This window comes from Oncorhynchus tshawytscha, linkage group LG09 (genome assembly GCF_018296145.1).
Source record: "Oncorhynchus tshawytscha isolate Ot180627B linkage group LG09, Otsh_v2.0, whole genome shotgun sequence".
In the NCBI taxonomy this organism is placed as follows: domain Eukaryota; kingdom Metazoa; phylum Chordata; class Actinopteri; order Salmoniformes; family Salmonidae; genus Oncorhynchus; species Oncorhynchus tshawytscha.
The window spans coordinates 38750498-38775014 of record NC_056437.1 but is presented as its reverse complement, the minus strand read 5'-3'; the positions used below and the strand labels follow the sequence as shown (position 1 = coordinate 38775014).

The window sequence follows — 24517 nt, the reverse complement described above, 5'->3', positions numbered from 1 at the left end:
TCCCCACAGTGACCGTACGTAGATACTCCAACCAGAAGCCATGGATTACAGGCAACATCCGCACTGAGCTAAAGGGTAGAGCTGTCGCTTTCAAGGAGCTGTACTCTTACCCGAAGCTTATAAGAAATTACGCTATGCCCTCTGACGAACCATCAAACAGGCAAAGCGTCAACACAGGACTAAGATTGAATCGTACTACACCGGCTCCGACACTCATTGGATATGGCAGGGCTTGCAAACAAATACAGACTACAAAGGGAAGCACAGCCACGAGCTGCCCAGTGACACAAGCCTACTAGAGGAGCGAAATTACTTCTATGCTCGATTCGAGGCAAGTAACACTGAAACATGCATGAGAGCACCAGCTGTTCTGGACGACTGTGTGATCACGCTCTCCGTAAGACCTTTAAACAGGTCAACATTTACAAGGCCACAGGGTCAGACAGATTACCAGGACGTGTGCTCCGAGCATGTGCTGATAAACTGGCAAGTGTCTTCAGTGACATTTTCAACCTGTCCCTGAGTCTGTAATACCAACATGTTTCAAGCAGACCACCATAGTCCCTGTGCCCAAGAACACTATGGTAACCTGCCTAAATGACTGCCGACCCGTAGCACTCACGTCTGTAGCCATGAAGTGCTTTGAAAGGCTGGTCATGGCTCACATCAACACCATTATACCAGAAACCTAGACCCACTGCAGTTTGAATACCACCCCAACAGGTCCACAGATGATGCAATCTCTATTGCACTCAACACTGCCCTTTCCCACCTGGACAAAAGGAAAATGTTAGAATGCTATTAATTGACTACAGCTCAGCGTTCAACACCATAGTGCCCACAAAGCTCATCACTAAGCTAAGGACCCTGGGACTAAACACCTCCCTCTGCAAGTGGATCCTGAAAATCCTGACAGGCCACCCCCAGGTGGTAAGAGTAGGTAACAACACATACGCCACTCTGATCCTCAACATGGGGGCCCCTCAGGGGTGCATGCTCAGTCCCCTCCTGTACTCCCTGTTCACTCATGACTGCATGGCCATGCACGAATCCAACACCATCATCAAGTTTGCCGATGACAGAACAGTGGTAGGCCTGATCACCAATGAGAAAGCCTATAGGGAGGAGGTCAGAGACCTGGTTGTGGGGTGCCAGGACAACAACCTCTCCCTCAACTTGATCAAGACAAAGGAGATGATTGTGGGCTACAGGAAAAGGAGGACAGAGCAAGCCCCCATTCTCATCGACGAGGCTGTATTGGAACAGGTTGAGAGCTTCAAGTTCCTTGGTGTCCACATCACTAACAAACTATCATGGTCCAAACACACTAAGACAGTCGTGAAGAGGGCACAACAAAGCCTATTCTCCCCCAGGAGACAGAAAAGATTTGGCATGGGTCCTCAGGTCCTCAAAATGTTCTACAATTGCACCATTGAGAGCATCCTGACTGGTTGCATCACTGCCTGGTATGGCAACTGCTTGGATTCCGACATCACTGGGGCCCAGCTTCCTGCTGTCCAGGACCTCTATATCAGGCGGTGTCAGAGGAAGGCCCCAAAAATTGTCGAAGACTCCAGCCACCCTAGTCAAAAACTGTTCTCTCTGCTACTGCAAAAGGCTTCTAAACAGCTTCTATCCCCAAGCCATAAGACTCCTGAACAGTTAATCAAAGGGCTACCCAGACCCCTCTTTTACGCTGCTGCTACTCTGTTTATAGTCCCTTTAACTCTACCTACAAGTACATATTACCTCAATTATCTCAACTAACCGGTGCCCCCGCACATTGCCAAGCTTGTTTCAAAACAGCAGGACAGACCGTCTTCCCTGTTTCACCACACGCTCCACCGGGCCTGAATCACATCAAACAGTTCGTCCTCCTCAACACTTAACGCCACTCCAGTGATCACACCCTGCTCTGGAAAACAAAGCAAGTCCTGAAGTATGTGATGCAGAGTGCCGGTTCCCTCTGGATGGAAGACACAAAAAAATAATCACGAGTCCACTTCAAGTTACTCTCACGATTCAACAGTGCCCAACCTCTTTTCCATCCAACCTGACTCCACATATGGATCAGCCATATGGCTAGGATCTTTTCTGTCCAAAAAGTCTACGCCCACTGGGTCAGAATCATCTTTGTCATAATCTGGACAAGGTCCTAACTCGTGGTCTTCAGCGCACCTGCCACCACAGGTAATTCATCCTCACTCTCGTTAGGTTCAATTTCTGACCTACAGGAGTAGATTTTTTATTTTTGCCAATTTTCCTCACCACACCAGTTCCCCCTACACTCAGCTCCTTTCTTTTTTCCTCACTGTCCATTTCCACATCTCCACGCTCTTTCCGCTCCTTCATCCTCTGTAATAGCAAACTGTTCAAATGGTTCTTGTATCTTGAATTTGCCGCCATGTCATGTCGACTCACAAAGCTCTACCAGCCTCCAGACAACATTTCACAATGTGGAGAAACAGCTCACTACGCATGTGTGAACACTAATGGAACATAACGGAGGAGTTGCATGATGATGGTAACGATGATGATAGTAGCTTAACTGGGATCTACACTGGGTGTACGTATATCAGCCTAGAGATCATATTCTAGATGTCATGATTTCATTTAGTATGTGGTGCTTTCACCCAAAAAAATAAAAAATTGAGAGTCAACCTACACTACATCACCAAAAGTATGTGGACACACTGCTCGTCGAACATCTCACACAGGGGGCATTGTCATGCTGAAATAGGAAAGGGCCTTCCCCAAACTGTTGCCACAAAGTTGGATGCACAGAATCGTCTAGAATGTCATTCTATGATGTAGCATTAAGATTTCCCTTCACTGGAACTAATGGGCCTAGTCGGAATCATGAAAAACAGTCCCAGACCATTAATCTTCCTCCTCCAAACTTTACAGTTGGCGCAATGCATTCGGGCAGGTAGCGCTCTCCTGGTATTAGCCAAACCAAGATTTGTCCATCAGACTACCAAATGGTGACGTGTGATTCATCACTCCAGAGAACGCATTTCCACTGCTCCAGAGTCCAATGGCGGCGAGCTTTAAACCACTCCAGCCGATGCTTGGCATTGTGCATGGTGATCTTAGGCTTGTGTGCAGCTGCTTGGCCATGGAATCCCATTTGATGAAGTTCCCGACGAACAGTTTTTGTGCAGACATTGCTTCCAGAGGGGGTGTGGAGCTTGGTAGTGAGTGTTGCAATAGAGGACAGACAGTTTTTACGAGCTACCCGCTTCAGCACTCGGCGGTCCCATTCTGTGAGATTTTGTGGCCTACCACTTTGCGGCTGAGCCGTTGTTGCTCCGAGACGTTTCCACTTCACAATAACAACACTTACAGATGACCAGGGCAGCTCTAGCAGGGCAGAAATTTGATGAACTGACTTGTTGGAAAGGTGGCATCCTATGACAGTGCCACGTTGGAAGTCACTGAGCTCTTCAGTAAGGCCATTCTACTGCCAATGTTTGTCAACTGAGATTGCATGGTAGTGTGCTCGATTTTATACACTTGTCAGCAACGGGTGTGGCTGAAATAGCCGGATCCATTCATTTGAAGGGGTGTCCACATACTTTCAAATCAAAACAAATGTTATTTGTCACATGTGCCGGATACAGGGGAGGAGGTCAGAGACCTGGCCGGGTGGTGCCAGAATAACAACCTCTCCCTCAACGTAACCAAGACTAAGAAGATGATTGTGGAATACAGGAAAAGGAGGACCGAGCACGCCCCATTCTCATCGACGGGGCTGTAGTGAAGCAGGTTGAGAGCTTCAAGTTCCTTGGTGTACACATCAAAAACAAACTAGAATGGTCCAAACACACCAAAACAGTCGTGAAGAGAGCACGACAAAGCTTATTCCTCCTCAGGAAACTAAAAGGATTTGGCATGGGTCCTGAGATCCTCAAAAGGTTCTACAGCTGCAACATCGAGAGCATCCTGACTGGTTGCATCACTGCCTGGTACGGTATTTGCTCGGCCTCTAACCATAAGGCACTACAGAGGGTAGTGCGTATGGCCCAGTACATCACTGGGGCTAAACTGCCGGCCATCCAGAACCTCTACACCAGGCATTGTCAGAGAAAGGCCCTAAAAATTGTCAAAGACCCCAGCCACCCCAGTCAGAGACTTTTCTCTTTACTACCGCATGGCAAGCGGTACATGAGTGCCAAGTCTAGGACAAGACTCCTGAACAGGTAATCAAATGGCTACCCGGACTATTTGCATTGTGTGCCCCCCCCACCCCCCATTTTTTACGCTGCTGCGTAATAGCTCCGGTACCGCTTGCCATGTAGTAGCAGAGAGAACAGTCTATGACTTTGGTGACTTGAGACTTTGACAATTCTTTGGGCCTTCCTCTGACACGGTCTAGTATATAGGTCCTGGATGGCTGGAAGCTTGGCCCCAGTGATGTATTGAGCCATACGCACTACCCTCTATAGCGTCTTATGGTCAGATGCCAAGCAGTTGCCATACCAGGCGATTTTACGACGTGTCAGGATGCTCTCAATCGTGCAACTGAAGAAATCTTTGAGGATCTGGGGACCCATGCCAAATCTTTTTAGTCTCCTGAGGGGGAAAAGGTGTTGTGCCATTTTCATGACTGTCTTGGTGCGTTTGGACCATGACAGTTTGTTGGTGATATGAATAACAAGGAACTTGAAACTCTCGACCTGCTCCACTACATTCCCGTCGATGTTAATGGGGGCCTGTTCGGCCCTCCTTTTCCTGTAGTCCACGATCATCTCCTTTGTCTTGCTCACATTGAGGGAGAGGTTGTTGTCCTGGCACCACACTGCCATCTGTATCCATATTGAGTGAGTCACTGGTACATACTGGTTTAGTTTTTGTTTGTAAGCAGGAATCAAGAGGATAGAATTATGGTCAGATTTGCCAAATGGAGAGCAAGGGAGAGCTTTGTATGCGTCCCTGTGTGTGGAGTAAAGGTGGTCTAGAGTTTGTTTCCCCCCTGGTTGCACATGTGACATGCTTGTAGAAATGGGGTCAAACAGATTTAAGTTGGCCTGCATTAACGTCCCCGGGCCTCTAGGAGCGCCGCTTCTGGATGAGCATTTTCTTGTTTGGTTATGGTCTTATACAGCTCGTTGCGTGCAGTCATAGTTCCAGATTTGGTTTGTGGTGGTGAATAGATGGCTACAAATAATATAGATAAGAACTCTCTTGGTAGATAGTGTGGTCTACAGCTTATCATCAGGTACTCTACCTCAGGCAAGCAATACCTTGAGACTTCTTTAATATTCGACATCGCACACCAGCAGTTATTGACAAACAAACACACAGCCCCGCCCCTCGTCTTACCAGATGTAGCTGCTCTGTCCTGCCGATGCATGAAAAATCCAGCCAGCTCTATATTATCTGTGTCATCGGTCAGCCACGACTCTGTGATACATTACAGTTTTTAATGTCCCGTTGGTAGGGTAGTCTTGGCCGTAGATCATTGAGTTTGTTTTCCAGTGGTTGCACATTGGCAAATAGAACCGATGGTAGTGCCGATTTACTCACTCGTCTCCGAATCCTCACAAGTCACCCTGATCTTCTCCCTCTGTTCTTCACCTTTTCCTCACACAAATGACAGGGAATTGGGCCTGATCTCCGGAAAGAAGTATTTCCTTTACGTCAGACTCATTAATGAAAAAATCTTTGTCCACTTCGAGGTGAGTAATCTGTGTTCTGATGTCTAGAAGCTGTTTTCGGACATAAGAGATGGTAGCAGCAACTTTATGTACAAAAACAGTTACAAACAATGTGAAAAAACAAACAAAATAGCACAGTTGGTTAGTAGCCTGTAAAATGGCAGCCATCCCCTCCAGCACCATTTTCACCTTTTTTTAATATATAGTGTGCTTTCTGAATCATTCATAGCAATTAGCTAACATCATATTCATATATCATATATCATATTGACAACCATTCTCTTTATGACCCTACCTTAGTGGATCCATACATTGATTCTATTAATTGACTATAGCTCAGCATTCAGTGCCTCTTCAACCTCAGGAGACTGAAGAAATGTGTCTTGTCACCTAAAACCCTCACAAACTTTTATAGATGCATAATTGAGAGCATCTGGTCAGACTGGCATCTATCACCGCCTGGTATGGCAACTGCACCACCCACAACTGTAATGCTCTCCAGAGGGTGGTGCGGTCTGCACATCGCATCCCCAGGGGCAAACTACATGCTCTCCAGGACACCTACAGCACCCGATGTCACAAGAAGGCCAAAAGAATGATCAAGTACAACAACCACCCGAGCCACTGCATATTCACCCCGCTACCATCCAGAAATCGAGGTCAGTACAGGTGCATCAAAGCTGGGACCGAGAGACTGTTAAACAGGCATCACTAACACAGAGAGGCTGCTGGCTACATACAGACTTGAAATCATTGGCCACTTTAGTAAATGGATCACTAGTCACTTTAATAATGCCACTTTAATAATGTTTACATATCTTGCATCACTCATCTCATACGTATGTCCTGTATTTTATACCATCCATTGCATCTTGCCTATGCCGCTCTGTCATTGCGCATCCATGTATTTATATGTATATATTCTTATTTCATTCCTTTACTTAGATTTGTGTGTATTAGGTAGTTGATGTGAAATGGTTAGATTACATTTTAGATATTGCTGCACTGTCAGAACTAAAAGCACAAGCAATAACATCTGCTAACCATGTGTATGTGACCAATACAATATGCTTTGATTTGATTAGTTGACCGTTAGTTGACTCTGTGGCTCATGGTCAAACTGATGATCAATGCCGTGGAACGAGTCATCGGCATGGGGATCTCTATTGACAAATGATACATCTGAGTATGTTGGCAAGAACAGTCAACAAAAAAACTGCAGCTTGTAAACGGTCAAAGACCTCCATGTTATTGGACTGATCAAACCGGAGACATGCACAGAAGCTGTCTGATAGCCTGTCTTACTCCCAGCTGAAATAAACACATTTGAGTTTGACTATTCCGATTCGCAACTTTCCAACACGAGGTTGCAGCAGCATTGCTTAGTAACCACGGCACATGGTAGACCTTATCGGTCCTTTTATTCATTTTCCCTTTATCACACACACACACACACACTGCATGCAGCAGAGTGATGGGTGTGGGTAGTTCCTTTTAATATGACTGAGAGGAAATGAGTTGGCTGAAGCCTCAGACCTCCGAAGTGAATCATGATCCCATAAGAGTCTTCCTATCTTCTGTACACAGCTTAGAACTAAGAATATCATTGACCCACACAATCCTAGTTTTCAGCTGTTCGACTTTCCTTGTAAGGTAAGGCATGTGCCATCTATTTAAGAGGTGTATTCTATTGTCATAAGAACAAAGAAATACTTCATTGTCAGCAAAATATTTTCTTCTAGGCTATGGCGTACTATAAAACTGTGCTGACCATAGAACCTAATTGTTCAATAAATGCAATAGGTGATATTGTTATTGTTTGATTATAGTGTTGATAAAATAACTATATGTTATTTTATAAGAATAACCATAACCTATGGAGGCAGGTTGGGGGTTTATTTTGTATGATATTTACTGTTGGTAGTTTACTACCATAAAGGTCTTATTTATCATTAATTAATTAATTATTAATTTAAAATAGAATAAATAAATAACAATTTAACAACAGCCTACTCTGCAACACCTTTTAATTGTGAATACATCATCTCTCTCTCAGACTAGAACTTCTTAGAAAAAGTACATTGCCGGAAGTTATTTAGTTCTATAAAAAGGTATGTAGCTGTGAAAGGATGTTGTGCATGTTGTCTGATAAACATTGGTCATTTACATCAAACTCTGGTCACAGAGATAAGTGTGAATTAGTACCATTTACCAGCTGTGTCTGTGGCAAACACAGTTCATGGGAAATGTATGAACTTAACTTTCATTACAGATAAGATATAAATGTAGTATTAGGTGCATGTCAAGGTGCTCAGGATTGAGCGTGACTGTCAAAAAAAACAGAAGAATGAGATTTATGTAAAAATCAAATCACTTTTCCCCTCTAGTCTAGTACAATTGTCTACACCGTTTTTGTTTATCAATTATAGGGATAATAAAACAGTCTGCTTCAATGGAAAACAATGACAGTAATAAGTGGCATGTCAACACTGCTCTTATACAGTGTAGGCTAAAATAACCACAAGACTTGGCCAGTTCAGAAATGGGGAAATGACATTTTATGGAGAAAAGGCAGAAATGCAGAACGATGTTGATGTAGGTGCCCATCAGTTATTTACTTGTATTAGGTCGTTCCACAAAGACATGCTAAAGCAGAAACGTTTTAGTATCTTGACATTTCCCCCCGTGCACCCTCTGACTTCTAGGAAGATTTAACCCACTTAACCTAACATTTCACCAAGTTTGTAACGTCATAGTTATTTTGTTGATTTGACAGTCATTTCTGAAGATTTTTCTTTATTTCATGAGATTAGTGATTCATTTACATCTGTCCCTCATTTCAAGATTAATCCTGTTATGTGAGCTGAACTCTAATTTTAATATAGTGCAACTAATCCTTTCAAACATTGAACATCTACAGTGCATTTGGAAAGATCAGACCCTTTCCCTTTTTCCAAATGGTGTTACAGCCTTATTCTAAAATGGATTTTAAAAAATGTTTTCCTCATCAATCTACACACAATACACCACAATGACAAGCGTAAACAGGTTTATCTATGTATTTATTTTTTAAATACCTTATTTTCATAAGTATTCATACCCTTTTCTAGGAGACTTTAAATTGAGCTCTTGCAATTGATTGTAAATGATTTGGAAAGGCACACACCTGTCAATATAAAAAGGTCCCACAGTTGACAGTGCATTTCAGGCAAAAAACAAGTCATGAGGTCTAAGGAATTGTCCGTAGAGGTCCGAGACAGGATTGTGTCGAGCCACAGATCTAGGAAAGGGTCCAAAAACATTTCTGCAGCATTGAGTGGCCCAGCCAGAACCAGACTTGAACCCTGAAAATAGCTGTGCAGCGGCGCTCTCCATCCAACCTGACAGAGCTTGAGAGGATCTACAGAGAACAATGTGAGAAACTCCCCAGAAACAGGTGTGCCAAGCTTGTAGCGTCATACCCAAGAAGACTCGAGGCTCTAATTGCTGCTAAATGTGCTTCAACAAAGTACTGAGTAAAGCGTCTGAATGATTACAGTTGAACTCTGAAGTTTACATACACACATATACACAGTCATTAACTTGCTTTTCAACCACTCCACAAATTTCTTGGTAACAAACTGTAGTTTTGGCAAGTCGATTAGCACATCTACTTTGTGCATGACACAAGTCATTTTTACAACAATTGTTTACAGACAGATTATTTCACTTAATCACAATTCCAGTGGGTCAGAAGTTAACATACAGTAAGTTGACTGTGCCTTTAAAAAGCTTGGAAAATTCCAGAAAAGTATGTAATGTCTTTAGAAGCTTCTGATAGGCAAATTGACATAATTGTTGTACCTGTGCCTGTGGATGTATTTCAAGGCCTATCTTCAAACTCAGTGCGTCTTTGCTTGACATCATGGGAAAATCAAAAGACCTCAGAAAAACATTGTAGACCTCCACAAGTCTGGTTCATCCTTGGGAGCAATTTCCAAATACCTGATGGTGCCAAGTTCATCTGTACAAACAATAGTACGCAAGTATAAACACCATGGGACCACGCAGCCGTCATACAGCTCAGGAAGGAGACGCGTTCTGTCTCCTAGAGATGAATGTACTTTGGTGCGAAAAGTGTAAATCAATCCCAGAACAACAGCAAAGGACCTTGTGAAGATGCTGGAGGAAACAGGTACAAAATATCTATATCCACAGTAAAACAAGTCCGATATCGACATAACCTGAAAGGCCGCTCAGCAAGGAAGAAGCCATTGCTTCAAAACCGCCATAAAAAAGCCAGACTACGGTTTGCAACTGCACATGGGAACAAAGATCATACTTTTTGGAGAAATGTCCTCTGGTCTGATGAAACAAAAATAGAACTGTTTGGCCATAATGACCATTGCTATGTTTGGGGGAAAAAGGGGGAAGCTTGCAAGCCAAAGAACACCATCCCAACCGTGAAGCACAGGGGTGGCAGCATCATGTTGGGGCGGCAGGGTAGCCTAGTGGTTAGAGCATTGGACTAGTTACCGGAAGGTTGCAAGTTCAAATCCCCGAGCTGACAAGGTACAAATCTGTCGTTCTGCCCCTGAACAGGCAGTTAACCCACTGTTCCTAGGCCGTCATTGAAAATAAGAATTTGTTCTTAACTGACTTGCCTAGTAAAATAAAGGTTAAACTTTTTTTTTTTAAATGTTGTGGGGGTGCTTTGCTGCAGGAGGGACTGGTGCACTTCACAAAATAGATGGCATCATGAAGCAGGAAAATTGTGTATATGTATTGAAGAAACATCTCAAGACATCAGTCAGGAAGTTAAAGCTTGGTTGCAAATGGGTCTTCCAAATGGACAACGACCCCAAGCCTACTTCCAATGTTGTGGCAAAACGGCTTAAGGACAACAAAGTCAAGGTATTGGAGTGGCCCTCACAAAGCCCTGACCTCATTCCTATGGAAAATGTGTGGGCAAAACTGAAAGATCATGTGCGAGCAAGGAGGCCTACAAACCTGACTCAGTTACATCAGCTCTGTCAGGACGAATGGGCCAAGATTCATCCAACTTATTGTGGGAATCCTGTGGAAGACTGCCCGAAACATTTGACCCAAGTTAAACAATTTAAAGGCAGTGTTACCAAATACTAATTGAGTGTACATAAACTTTTGACCCACTGGGAGTGCGATGAAAGAAATGAAAGCTGAAATAAATCACTCTACTATTATTCTGACATTTCACATTCTTTAAATAAGTGGTGATCCTAACTGACCTAAGACAGGGAATGTTTACTAGGATTAAGTGTCAGGAATTGTGAAAAACTGAGTTTAAATATATTTGGTGTATGTAAATTTCCGACTTCAACTGTAGGTAAATGTAATATTTACATATTGAATTTTGGATTGAAATTTCAAAACAGTTTTTGCTTTATCACTATGGAGTGTTGTGTACTTTAGAATAATTTTAGAATAAGACTAATGTAACAAAATGTGGAAACAGTCAAGGGGTCTGAATATTTTTCAAATGCACTGTGATAGTCAATTCACTTTGGTTTTACTCTTTATGGCCATTTTCTGGTGTTTTGTGGTGGGAAACTGAGCACGTCAAGCATAACACATCAACCCTATTACCCATAGACAGGCTAGACATTTTTTCATTTATTCTTTGTGTAGCTTGCATTCAATTGCCACTCCCTTTTGCACACAACAAGCTTTGATTCCCCGTCACAAGGGGTTTGATGGCTGATTTAACATGAAATTGTCAACCCTGTTACAGTCAAACCTGTTATTTTATTTGGCACTTAGGGAAACTTGTTTTTTATGAAGTTGAACATGTGTTAAAATTATGTGCAATCAAACATTTCTTTTTTAACAAGTTACACCTCTTGCAAAATCTTTCAAGAAGCCATTTCTATGGAATTTTGTGAGAGGTCATCATCAATTACTTACATGTATATTTGGGCTCTTTTGTGCACTGTGGACTAGATCACTCATGGAACCTTTACGGGATCTCTTCTGGCTGTGGGTGGTTCTTGGAATGATTTTTGTTTCCATGGTAATAGGTCTCATCTTCATTCTTATCAACAAGTGTATTTCCAAGAAAGGTAAGTATTTTCAATTACACTAATACATCAGAAGCATTATTGTGAGCGTTACAGATCCATTTCTCTCTACTTATATGAACTGTCTTTCCAAAGTATTGTATCAACTGTCTTTTCTTTTCAACAGCTGCTGAACAATACAATACACCAAGTCGCACTACACCTCAGTATTATGCCCAGTAAGTCTCTTGCACTATTTTCAGCTGATGTAGATGTAACCTACATTTCGATTGACACTTACAGTGGTTGAATTTGTTGCCTCATCAATTCATTATCACAATTAAAACCACAAGTTTGGTCCTCTATTCCTAAAACCTTTGATTCAATTTATGAGAGTTGTTTTAAGCATTCTTAGTAGTCCAGGGAAGGGAGGGGTTTTGTAAAAAGTATTTTCCAAAGTGGAGATCTAATTTCTCAGGTTTCTCCCCCATCCAGAAGCAGCAAATATCATCTCAAAGATCTGGAGGATGATTTGCCTCCTTTACCACCCAGGACTCAGTTTCTCACATCCTGTCCCAGTAAGCATCAGATTTAATTCAATAAGCCTTGAAATGCAATCATAAGCACACATTGGGAGTAATATTACACAAGGATAAGCTGTTGTGTTGAAACATTCACAATAGGAACCTTTTAAGCCCACACAGTAACACTTTTTAGGCCCTGTACAACGTCAGCCTCAACTGTCAATAATGTGCGTCTTTGCTTTCCAGAGACTGAAAGCTATGAGAACCTTGTAGGGCTACCTGACTATGTGAAAGTAGATGACAATGCCCCTCCTCCACCGTACCATCACACAGAGACACTGGTGTGTAAGGACAATGACGGCATTCCAGAGGACTACGATGACATCGGAGCAGACTGTCAGATCGAGGAGGACTATGATGATCTGGGATAAAGCCAGAGGCAACGGAGACTATACTAAAGACACTGTTGTGGTACATATGTAATGTATACTCCTACTAGCCAAAAATAGATGTTCTGAAGAAATACGACTATCCCTTAACTGGTACGGCTTCATGTTTAAATCATTTACATGGCAATGCTTTACCTGTTTGCATAAGACTAAAGTATAGCTTTCTGGTATTTACCAAAAAGCTCTCTTGTAACAATGGACAATTTCTTACTTATAAGAATTCAACACAATTTAATTGTGTTTCAGGGAATACTATGTAACTGAAACTATTAGGCTGTAGTTAGCAGAACAAATTTAAGCTGTGTAATTTCAATTGAATATTGAACATAATATAATGGTGCACAGAAAATTAACAATCTTAGTAATTACCTAGTACCATATGATTGTCAATGGTGCTGGTTTTGCTAACTTTTTAAATCCCATAGACCAAACCAGTTGTATCAGGAATCAACACAGGTGAAGTGGTATATTTAATAATTTTACATCTAAGTAGTAACCTCCGAGGCTTGCTGAGTTTACAAACCAGCATACAGTTGTTAAAACCCTGTAGTTCTAGGAATCATCGATGTTAGAGTGTGTTTACGACTGTGTACTTATGCTCTTAGCTCACTATGGATCATGAAGCAGCAGACCGTGCCATGTTTTATGAAACCAATAACTGTAAAAGGTTTCCAACAGATCGGATATAGAGTGTAAGAATAGAAATGGGTGAAAAAGGTGACTTTCCTTGTCCACCAGTGACAACTTAATTTTGCAAAGTTAAAGATTCGATCCTCTGGTTATTGACAATGAAACAAACAATAGGCATTTCAAAATCTGTATTGATTAAAATACAAATGTAAATCTATAAGCCCTGCCATAAAGGTAAGGAACTGCAAAAAAGTGAAGCGTATACTACTTACTGTATGTAACCGAAACTTTTTTTTTTTAAAAGAGAAGCCGTTTAGTTTCAATTTGAACACTGAAGGGTTTGTTGCAGGAGTTTCAAAATGGCTAGTCTCTTGTCGAGCCTAGAAGCCTGGCATGCAACACAATGGTCGGTCAAATTGACTCCCCCCTTCCTTCCCCACTGCAATGAGGGCAGTACTATAGAGTAACGTATGCTTGTTTGATTTGTCCACAGTACATGTTTTCTACAGTTGCAATAAACAATGTAAGTTACGTAAGCGTTCTCACATTGTTGATCCTAGTGCATCCAAGCACTCTTTTGGTACTGGAATCAAATGACTGAATACATTTCTAATTTCATTATGGAACTCCTTACAGAAAAACTTGCTTCAACTGATGCAACACTGCAGAAAATTTACAAAGAAAATATCTCCAGCATTATCTACATATGCCACACGTTTATTCTTTTTAAAAAGTAAAAGAAAACACTCAATCTGATTTCATTCATTCAGATTTTTTCCACTGTTTCCCATCATTTGACAATATTGTTGCGCCTCAAAGCCTAATCTTAACGCAACCAAAGGTTAACCATCAAAAGTCATTTCCTGTTACGTCCACTCATGTGGTCTTAAAGTGACAGTCTGGCTTATTGAACAGTTTGAGGGAGATGTAAGTCACACAACAATCTCCGAAAAGCTCTGGTTGGAGATTGGCGTTTTCCATCCAGAACTAGAGAAACAAGTCGGAAAAAAAGACCAAGTTTGTCCCTCGGTCTCTCACTGAGGAAAAGTCCATTATAAAGTGATCCTGTGGTGGGGGGCTAGATTAACCCCCAAGGCGCTGTCCCTCTCCCCAGGCGAACCCCCCCGGACGCTCTTCGGGAAGAGGGTTGTAGTTGGCATCCTCCTCTGGAGTGTCAAACAGCATCTTACTGTGAGAGAGAGAATTACAGAGACAGGTGAAGGATCTACATAGAGTGCATTCACAAAAATATTCAGACCCCTCGACTTTTTCCACATTTTGTTATGTTGCAGCCTTACTCTAAAATGGATTAAATAGTTTTCCTCATCAGTCCACACACACACACTACCCCATAATGACAAAGCAAAAAGTATATATATTTTTATAAAAAAACATACCTTATTTACATAAGTATTCAGACTCTGTGCTAAGAGACTCGAAATTAAGCTCAGGTGCATCCTGTTTCCATTGAGCATCCTTGAGATGTTTCTACAACTTGGAGTCCATCTGTGGTAAATTCAATTGATTGGACATGATACGGAAAGGCACACACCTGTCAATATAAAAAAAAAGGTCCCACGGATGACAGTGCATGTCAGAGCAAAAACTAAGCCATGAGGTTGAAGGAATTGTCCGTAGACATCCAAGACAGGATTGTGTCCAGACACAGATCCGGGGAAGGGTACCAAAACATTTCTGCAGCATTGAAGGTCCCCAAGAACACAGTGGCCTCCATCATTCTTAAATGGAAGAGGATTGCGACCACCAAGACTCTTCCAAGAGCTGGCTGCCCAGCCAAACTGAGAAATCGGGGGAGAAGGGCCTTGGTCAGGGAGGGAACTAAGAACTCGATGGTCACTCTGCCAGACCTCCAGAGTTCCTCTGTGGAGATGGGAGAACCTTCCAGAAGAACAACCATCTCTGCAGCACTCCACCAATCAGGCCTTTATGGTAGAGTGGCCAGACGGAAGCCACTCCTCAGTAAAATGCACATGACAGCCGGCTTGGAGTTTGCCAAATGGCACCTAAAGACTCTCAGACCACGAGAAACAAGATTCTCTGGTCTGATGAAAACAAAATTGAACTCCTTGCACACAGCCAAGACAACGCAGGAGTGGTTTCGGGACAAGTCTCTGAATGTCTGAGTGATCCAGCCAGAGCCTGGACTTGAACAATTCTGGAGAGAACTAAAAATAGCTGTGCAGCGACACTCCCCATCCAACCTAACAGAGCTTTAGAGAATCTGCATAGAAAAATGTGAGAAACTCCAAATACAAGTGTACCAAGCTTATAGCGTAATACCCAAGAATCCTTGAGGCTGTAATCGCTGCCAAAGGTGCTTCAACAAAGTACTGAGTAAAGGGTCTGAATACTTATGGGGTTTTTTTGCACAAAAATCTAAACCCGTTTTTGCTTCGTCATTATGGGTTATTGTATGTAGATTGATGAGAAAAACAAAACAATTCAATCAATTTTAGAATAAGGCTGTAACAAAACATGGAAAAAGTCAAGGGGTCTGAATACTTTCCAAATGCACTGTATACCAAACAAAACAGTGCAATATGCTTAAGATGCATACATACAGTTGAAGTCAGAAGTTTACATACACCTTAGCCAAATACATTTAAAGTCAGCTTTTCACAATTCCTGACATTTAATCCCAGTAAAAATTATCCGTCTTAGGTCAGTTAGGATCACCACTTTATTTTAAGAATGTGAAATGTTAGAATAACAGTAGAGAGAATGATTTATTTCAGCTTTTATTTCTTTCATCACATTCCCAGTGGGTCAGAAGTTTACACTCAATTAGTATTTGGTAGCATTGCCTTTAAATTGTTTAACTTGGGTCAAACGTTTTGTGTAGCCTTCCACAAGCTTCCCACAATAAGTAGAGTGAATTTTGGCCCATTCCTCCTGACAGAGCTGGTGTAACTGAGTCAGGTGTGCTCACACACACACACTGTTTCAGTTCTGCCCACAAATTTTCTATGGGATTGAGGTCAGGGCTTTGTGAAGGCGACACCAATACCTTGACTTTGTTGTCCTTAAGCCATTTTGCCACAACTTTGGAAGTATGCTTGGGGTCATTGTCCATTTGGAAGACCCATTTGCGACCAAGCTTTAACTTCCTGACTGATGTCTTGAGATGTTTCTTCAATATATACACGTAATTTTCCTGCCTCATGATGCCATCTATTTTGTGAAGTGCACCAGTCCCTCCTGCAGCAAAGCACCCCCACAACATGATGCTGCCACCCCCGTGCTTCATGGTTGGGATGGTGTTCTTCGGCTTGCAAGCTTCCCTTTTTCCTCCAAACATAACAATGGTCATGATGGCCTAACAGTTCTATTTTTGTTTCATCAGACCAGATGACATTTCTCCAAAAAGTACAATCTTTGTCCCCATGTGCAGTTGCAAACTGTAGTCTGGCTTTATGGCGGTTTTGGAGCAGTGGCTTTTTCCTTGCAGAGAGTCCTTTTAGGTTATTTCAAAATAGGACTCGTTTTACTGTGGATATAGATACTTCTGTTCCTGTTTCCTCCAGCATCTTCACAAGGTCCTTTGCGGTTGTTCTGGGATTGATTTGCACTTTTCACACCAAAGTACGTTCATCTCTAGGAGACAGAACGAATCTCCTTCCTGAGCGGTATGACGGCTGCGTGGTCCCATGGTGTTTATACTTGCGTACTATTGTTTATACAGATGAACTTGGTACCTTCAGGCATTTGGAAATTGCTCCCAAGGATGAACCAGACTTGTGGAGGTCTACAATTTTTATTGGCTGATTTCCCCATGATGTCAAGCAAAGAGGCACTGAGTTTGAAGGTAGGCCTTGAAATAACTCACAGGTACACCTCCAATTGACTAAAATGATGTTCAGAAGCTTCTAAAGCCATGACATCATTTTCTGGAATTTTCCAAGCTGTTTAAAGGCACAGTCAACTTAGTGTATGTAAACTTCTGACCCACTGGAATTGTGATACGGTGAATTATAAATTAAATAACCTGTCTGTAAACAATTGTTGGAAAAATGACTTGTGTCATGCACAAAGTAGATGTCCTAACTAACTTGCCAAAACTTTAGTTTGTTAACAAGAAATTTGTGGAGTGGTTGAAAAACGAGTTTTAATGACTACAACCTAAGTGTATGTAAACTTCCGACTTCAACTGTACATACATTCTTTACGCATCTGATAAATGGATGGTATATTTCTACTTTTATTAAGAGTTATTGATATGCCCTTCCTTTTCTGGAATAATGCCAATCAGCATAGACAACATTGTCACGACCACTCGCAAGGACAGCATACCTTCAGAACACCATGTCAAAACATTGGTTACAACATTGTTAATGTTGGCAATTTCCATGTATTAGTAACTATTGTTAACTCTGTATCAAGCTTACTGCTATTTGTTTGTGCCCCCCATCTCTCCAGCAACATCACCATCTCTCAACAGACTCGTGGGGTAAACACTGCAGTTTCTATCATAAGACAAATTCATTATTGGACTGTACTAGAACCATACCAAACTTACAGAAAAAATGGAGTCTTGAGCCATCTGCCACCACCTGGCTGGTTTGGGAACACATCTTCCAGAAAGAAGTACACATGACCCACAGCGATACCTTAGGGAAGGGAACACAGCATTGACCCAACTAGTCACCACTCCTCAATGGTCAATAAGGCAACAACATTGTTGATCTTCAAGTCCTTAATAACATTGATGCATTACAGAAATTTGCTATTGTGGTTAGAGCGACTGGTACCTAGTAAATCCACAATGATGGAGTTGCCCAGCAGCAGAGAGAATCCCATGAGCACCCAAGGGAGAAAGGGTGCCTGAAAGTTCAGCAGGCCAAAGAAGTTCATGCGAACGTTGGGGTTACGCCTGCTCCACACGTACACCAGCATGATGGTGAAGGCTTGGCCCAAGAACACCAGACTCACAAAGGTGCCAAATATCTTTGTGCTTACTGAGAAAAAAAGTGATTGGTGAATTGAATTGTGGCATACAGCATTATTCAAGTTGATTTACCCTAACTTAGGAAAGGGGATACCTAGTCAGTTGCACAACTGAATGCATTCAACCAAGATGTGTATTCTGCATTTAACCCAACCCCTCTGAATCAGAGCGGTGCGGGGGGCTGACTTAACTGAAGTCGGCGGCATAAGGGTTGATTTCCCCCCCTTGTCGGCTCGAGGATTCGAACCAGCGACCATTCGGTTACTGGCGCAAAGCTCTTAACCTCTAGGCTACCTGTCGCCAACTGCAGACAATCAACCAATTGATTCTCAGGTTTGACAACTAGCCTAACCATAAATAAATAAAATAAATTATATATATATATTCAGGTGGCAAGGAATGTGACTGTTGCGTAAGAGCTTCTCATTAAGGCACCTGTGGATAACATAGGCCTACATATTTCCTGTACACACATATAGCATTATACAACAGCAGGCCTTAGTAAGAGCTCAATCAGAAGCTTGCTAAGAATATGTACAGGCACATTAAGTCTATGTGGTGCTGAACATGTCTCGACTCCTGCGGTGTCAACTAAGTCCATGAAAGTAACAGTGTTACAAGGATACAGTCATCAGAAGGCCACCGAAGAGGAACATAAAGACAAAGTCAGCGGTGCGGCCCCTGAAAGAGCCCTCCTCCAGCATACGACAGTATCGGTACCTGGAAGCCAATGGTTAAGGTAATCTGGCAAGGGCAAAGCAAATACTAAACCTATAATTCCCTATGATTAGACAGTTGTCATGATTTAAAATTAAATTAAACATGGCTTGCCTTGTTCAAGACAAGTATTTTACGAGTCGCATAGTGCTTCCAATCAAAGGGACACAAAATATACATTTCACAAGTACACTCAGGGCAAGACAAGTGCAACAGAAAAAGGATACAAAAAAATCATATTGAAAAGGAAGTTGAAGCCAACTGGACCAAAAAATAGAAAGTTGGTTATGAGTCTCCATACCTACAAGACAGAACAGAGAAATCAGTCAACCTTGCATCTCATTTTTTTGTAACTGCTACACTTATACACAGCAGGCCTAAGATTAAAAACTCTAAAATATATTTTTTGATTTAATTACATTTTTATTTTTTTCAATATTTTTATATCATACAGTAGCTAAATAACAAATTGCATGTACTCACCTGATAATTCCTTAGTATCAAATCAGGATTGAAGTATAGTTGGAAAGGTGTGATGAGTTCTAATTGCTGAGGGTGAGAGCAAAGAAAGTGTCTTCATTGGAATCAATAGTTCACCTGTTCTAACTGATGATTCATCTTTTGTCAGAAAACGCTAAGTCAATTCTTGACAGTCTTTTAAACAGCAGCCAACAAACTGCAACTCTTTAACTAAGGTAAACGGTAGCTTTCGAAAACCCTTCTCTCCGTAGGTTTTTCAGCGGTTATCGTCGCCCACGGCAGGCCGTGTGACCTACAATTCCGACGCTGTGTTTTAACGTCCATAATCATCGCTTGCGAAACGGGTTTTTCGAAACACATGGTCCTCATCTTTGACTGGGGCAGCAGGGTAGCCTAGTGGTTAGAGCGTTGGGGTAATGTATTTTGTAACCTTTATTTAACTAGGCAAGTCAGTTAAGAACAAACTCTTATTTTCAATGACTGCCTAGGAACAGTGCCTGCTCAGAGGCAGAACAACAGATTTTTACCTTGTCATCTCGGGGATTTGATCTTGCAACTTTTCGGTTACTAGTCCACCACTCTAACCATCAGGCTACCCTGCCGCCTCAAGTAGTAACCGAAAGGTTGCAAGTTCCCGAGCTGACAAGGTACCAATCTGTCGTTCTGCACCTGAACAAGGTAGTTAACCCATTGTTCCTAGGCCGTCATTGAAAATAAGAATTTGTTCTTAACTGACTTGCCTAGTTAAATAAAGGTCAAATAAAAAAAATCTTTATTTTTTTTTTATTTTTTTCATATCAGCAAGAAAGAATCTTTCAAATAAAAAAGATACAGCAATGTTCTCTCTCCGTGGGAAAGCACGAGATGGGGAAAACTAGAAAGTTGAAGTTCTGTTAGTTAACACTATCAACATTTCCATTTACTGTGGTAATTGTGATCGAATCAACACAATAGCCACTTTCAATGCAACATACTGAAACAAAACAAACTATGCAAGAGACTTTGTTGTAGGCACATCGCAAATGCATCCAACAAGTTTGTAGAGTCACAAGCTCGATGTGCTAGAAATATGGGACCAAATACTACACTTTTGACTACTTTAACATACGTAAGTGAATTTGTCCCTATACTTTTTGGTCTATGAACAGAAAGTGCTGTAATTTTGAAACAGTTCAACCGATATGGATGAAATTACCCTCAAATGAAAGCTGACAGTCTGCACTTTAATCCAAAGAGTTTGAATACAGAGCCAAAATAACAAAAAAATAGTCATTGTCCCAATACTTTTGAAGCTCATTATATATGATTTGGCATGGCACACTGTCTTAAGAGCTATTGAAGATTGTATAAATAAATTTATTTTTAACAACCTGAATATATAATTTCATACAGTGGTGTAGAGTACTTACAAAAAAAAGTATCTTTACATATCTGTACTTTACTCTTTATATTTGACAACTTTTACTTCACTACATTCCTAAAGAAAGTAATGTACTTTTTATTCCATACATTTTCCCTGAAACACAAAAGTACCCATCACACATTGAATGCTTAGCAGGACATGAAAATAGTCAAATTTACACACTTATCAAGAGAACATCCCTGGTCATCCCTACTGCCTCTGATCTGGCAGAATCACTAAATACAAATGCTTAATTTGTAAATGATGTCTAAGTGTTGGAGTGTGCACCTGGCTATACGTAAAAATAAAAATAATTAAATGGTGCCTTCTGGTTTGCTCAATATAAGGAATTCGAAATGATTTGATACTTAAGTATATTTAGAAATTGCATTTACTTATGATACTTAAGTATATTTAAAACCAAATACTTTTACTCAAGTAGTATTTTACTGGGTGACTTTCACTTGAATCATTTTCTATTAAGGCATCTTTACTTTCACTCAAGTATGGCAATTGGGTACTTTTCCACCTAAGAACTAGTTAAAACAATCGAAAATAGCAGCCTAGAATGTATTAGAGCCTGATTAAACGGTCCACTAGGAGGAGAGATCTGACTTGCTCATTAGCATGGATGTCTTGCTAGCTAGATGTATGCTACGTTCAAAACAACTGGGAACTCAGAAAAATAGAAGTCAATTTTTATTTTAAAAATGTAAGATTTATTGAACTCGGAAAGTCTTATTTACAATGACCCCGGCCAAACCTGGACGACGATTGGCCAATTGTGCACCGCCCTAAAGGACTCCCAACCACGGCCGGATGTGATACAGCCTGGATTCGAACCCCTCTTGCACTGAGATGCAGTGCCTTAGACCGCTGCGCCACTCGTGAGCCATTCAAATCATTATGTTAGTGATATTCAGGTCGGTAATTATAGAAAGAGGCACGAGTTTGTGTCGGAATTCCGAGTTGAATATCATTAAAAAAATATCTCTGTCGGAGCTCTTTTTTCGCGAGTTCCCAGTTGTTTTGAACGCACAGAAGTCGGAGATCTTCGAGTTCCTAGTTGTTTTGATTGCTGTTTTTTTTGTGCGGTTTACTGCCGCAATGTAAACGTTACGAGACGCACTTGTGCTCACAGATAATCATACATTGAGAAGTTTCGCTACCAGCTGCATAGTCAATTTAGCTAGCTACTGACCATTGCACACATTTGGTCAATTCGATCAAGGTCGGTGACAGCCCAACTACAGTCATTAACAATTATTTGGCGACACAAACACAGCTGTCTAGCACTCTAGCTAATTGATGTGCACTACCGTACTGTCTTTAGCACTTCTGTTTTGTCAGAGACGCGCTAGCTAAAAGCAGCAAGCTAGTGAGTTAGCAGACTGACATCCACAGCTAAATGCCAAACCCTGACCCTGTCTCCATTGCCGACAAGAACATGTTTCAGATTAAATTCTACTATCTTACCACGGCAGCGGTGGTGAGGACGCAGGCAGTTGTGTATGCCCGAGTTACAACAGGAATCTGTAAATATTCCTGCTGAAAAGTCTGGTAAGCCATTTTGGACTAACTGAAGGCTTCCGGCACATTCTTGACACGTCATCACATGGTGAGAAAATGCCGCGTTCAAAACAACTGGGAACTCGTCAAATCATGACGTCACTGACCTTCAGGTCGGAAATTCGGAGCTCTAGAAAGAGGCCTGAGTTCCCGAGTTAGAATTCCGAGTTGGGTGACCGTTCAAATAGATTTTTCCGAGTCGGAGCTCGTTTTTTTTCCGAGAGCGAAGTTGTTTTGAACTCTCAGAAGTCGGAGATATCCAAGTTGTTTTGAACGCGGCATAAAGGGGAGTTGCTGTGAGTTTTTATGATCTGTCATTGGTTTGTCAGTCCACGTTCTTTTTGTGTGAGCCAATGGTGTGAGCGAACCACAAACCTGTCAATCACATAGTCGATGAAACGATGGCATTTTTTGATTGGTCCGCGTATGCCTCTAAAGCAAATAGGATGAAGGGGAGTGAGGTTTTGACAAGATGGGAACGGATTTTCATCCGTCACGAGGTTAGATACAGTATTTCAAATATATTCAGTATGTCAACAAAGTTAACATACATTGCGTTGTCCCGTAATCACCTTTAATCTACATCTTATACTTATATTTTGTGTGTGTGTGTTTTCTTCAATATGGCAATGAATAAGGGCAGATAACTGCGCATATTACTTTATTTATGAAGTATTCCACTAAATGAAAGAACTTGACCAATGACAGCTGACAGTATTTACTCTTCCATCTCCGCTACATCTTCCTCACTTTGAAGTCTGGGATGTACACCATGTGATTTTATTTGCCATATGCCTTTTTCAACACCTTTTTTCACCCTTTCTCTCCGTTTCCTTTCATTATATTTCCTCGCAACATCCACCAGGTGGGCCTTTTCCTCACTTGTTCCTTACTCTATTCTGTTCTAGCTCTGAGTAGCTCTTTTACTTGTTATTCTCCAACATCTCTCTTTCCTCTCCTGCTTCACCCTGACTCTCTTAGCACTTCTAATTTCCATACCTTTACAATGATGCATCTGAAAGAGAAATCCCATGTAAGACAGTGATCTGCGATATTATTATTACTCATTCTCTAGCATGAAGTCAATTTAATCTATTGAATCCTAAGTATGACACTTAATTGACATTCCTGAACCTCAGGACATTCTGCAGCTGGTACAGCTTTATTTCTGGCTCCTTCATCCCCTTCTCGATTTCGCTCTTCTCTTTTGCCCACTTCTCTTCTTTCTTCCTTTGCATTCTCTCCATTTGACTATTCTTTCTCTCCTACTCCCTGTAAACTCCCATCACTTCTTCTTGTCCATGCAGGAACAGAATCTTAATCTTCTCTCTTTCCAGAGCCTCTATCGCTCTCTCCTCTCTCAGCTCAATTATCCACTCCTCTGTTGCATGCATGCTACTCTTAGGATGGATTGCACCAACAAGGATTAACTCTTAAAAAGGTTTATCTATTAATCTTGTTGCAGCTAACTTTAAACCTAGTTTAAAATGAATCCTAGTCAAATATAATCCTTCTAAACAAAGTTTAATTTGGACTTTAAACCAAGATAAAATGTAATCTTGTTGCTCCATTATTGTAAAGTCAAATTAAAATTTTGTTTAGGGATTAAATCTAAACTGCCACTGGAGGAGGTTACAATTAATCACATTTTCAGTGTGTTTACAATTTTAGCTCCTGTGCCTTATCATGTTTGTAAAATTCAACCAGCCAGCAAACTAATTTGACAACAAAGTGCAATTAATTACATAATTTAGCCCGAAGTGAAAACTCACTGACCAGTGCATGTTTATTTCCATAGAATTCGAACATATTGCTATGGGGAATCCATTATGACGTGTCACAAATCATAGTTTAGTGATTTAACTTTAGATTAACTAATACAGGTTTAAAATTAAGTGGTGCAACACATCTGATTAATTATAAACCTATATTTACAAAATCTAGATTAGGTCTAATCAAAAATTAATTACAATTTGGTGCAACCCACCCACAATCTCCTCCTCCTTCATCCATCTTTTACCCTGTTAATCCCAGAGGTTTCGTAGGCCAACCTTGGACCATCTCCCCCTGTCCTCCTTTCAGGCTACTTGGGTCTGATTCCTCTCC

The 24517-nt window shown here is 41.3% G+C and overlaps 1 protein-coding gene across 1 annotated transcript; it reads right to left on the bottom strand.

Moving 5' to 3' along the window:
• Nucleotides 1–13973: 13973 nt before the first annotated feature.
• Nucleotides 13974–22458, bottom strand: derl2 (derlin 2). Its single transcript, XM_024431888.2, has 7 exons — nt 22319–22458; nt 19444–19509; nt 19188–19261; nt 18870–18963; nt 18047–18242; nt 17815–17905; nt 13974–14466 (listed from the first exon to the last, which is right to left on the bottom strand). The coding sequence occupies exons 1-7, from the start codon at nt 22409–22411 to the stop codon at nt 14361–14363; spliced, it is 720 nt and encodes a 239-aa protein (XP_024287656.1). The 5' UTR covers nt 22412–22458; the 3' UTR covers nt 13974–14360.
• Between the last annotated feature and the right edge of the window lie 2059 nt (nt 22459–24517).

Excerpts from the sequence above, each read along its gene's own strand:
- derl2 (XM_024431888.2), bottom strand. The coding sequence starts at position 22,411 with ATGGCTTACCAGACTTTTCAGCAGGAATATTTACAGATTCCTGTTGTA. Across the intron at positions 19,510-22,318 it reads TCCTCACCACCGCTGCCGTG|CAATTAGAACTCATCACACC; the intron begins GTAAGATAGTAG and ends TCTCACCCTCAG. Across the intron at positions 18,243-18,869 it reads TCGGTGGCCTTCTGATGACT|ATATTTGGCACCTTTGTGAG; the intron begins GTATCCTTGTAA and ends GTAAGCACAAAG.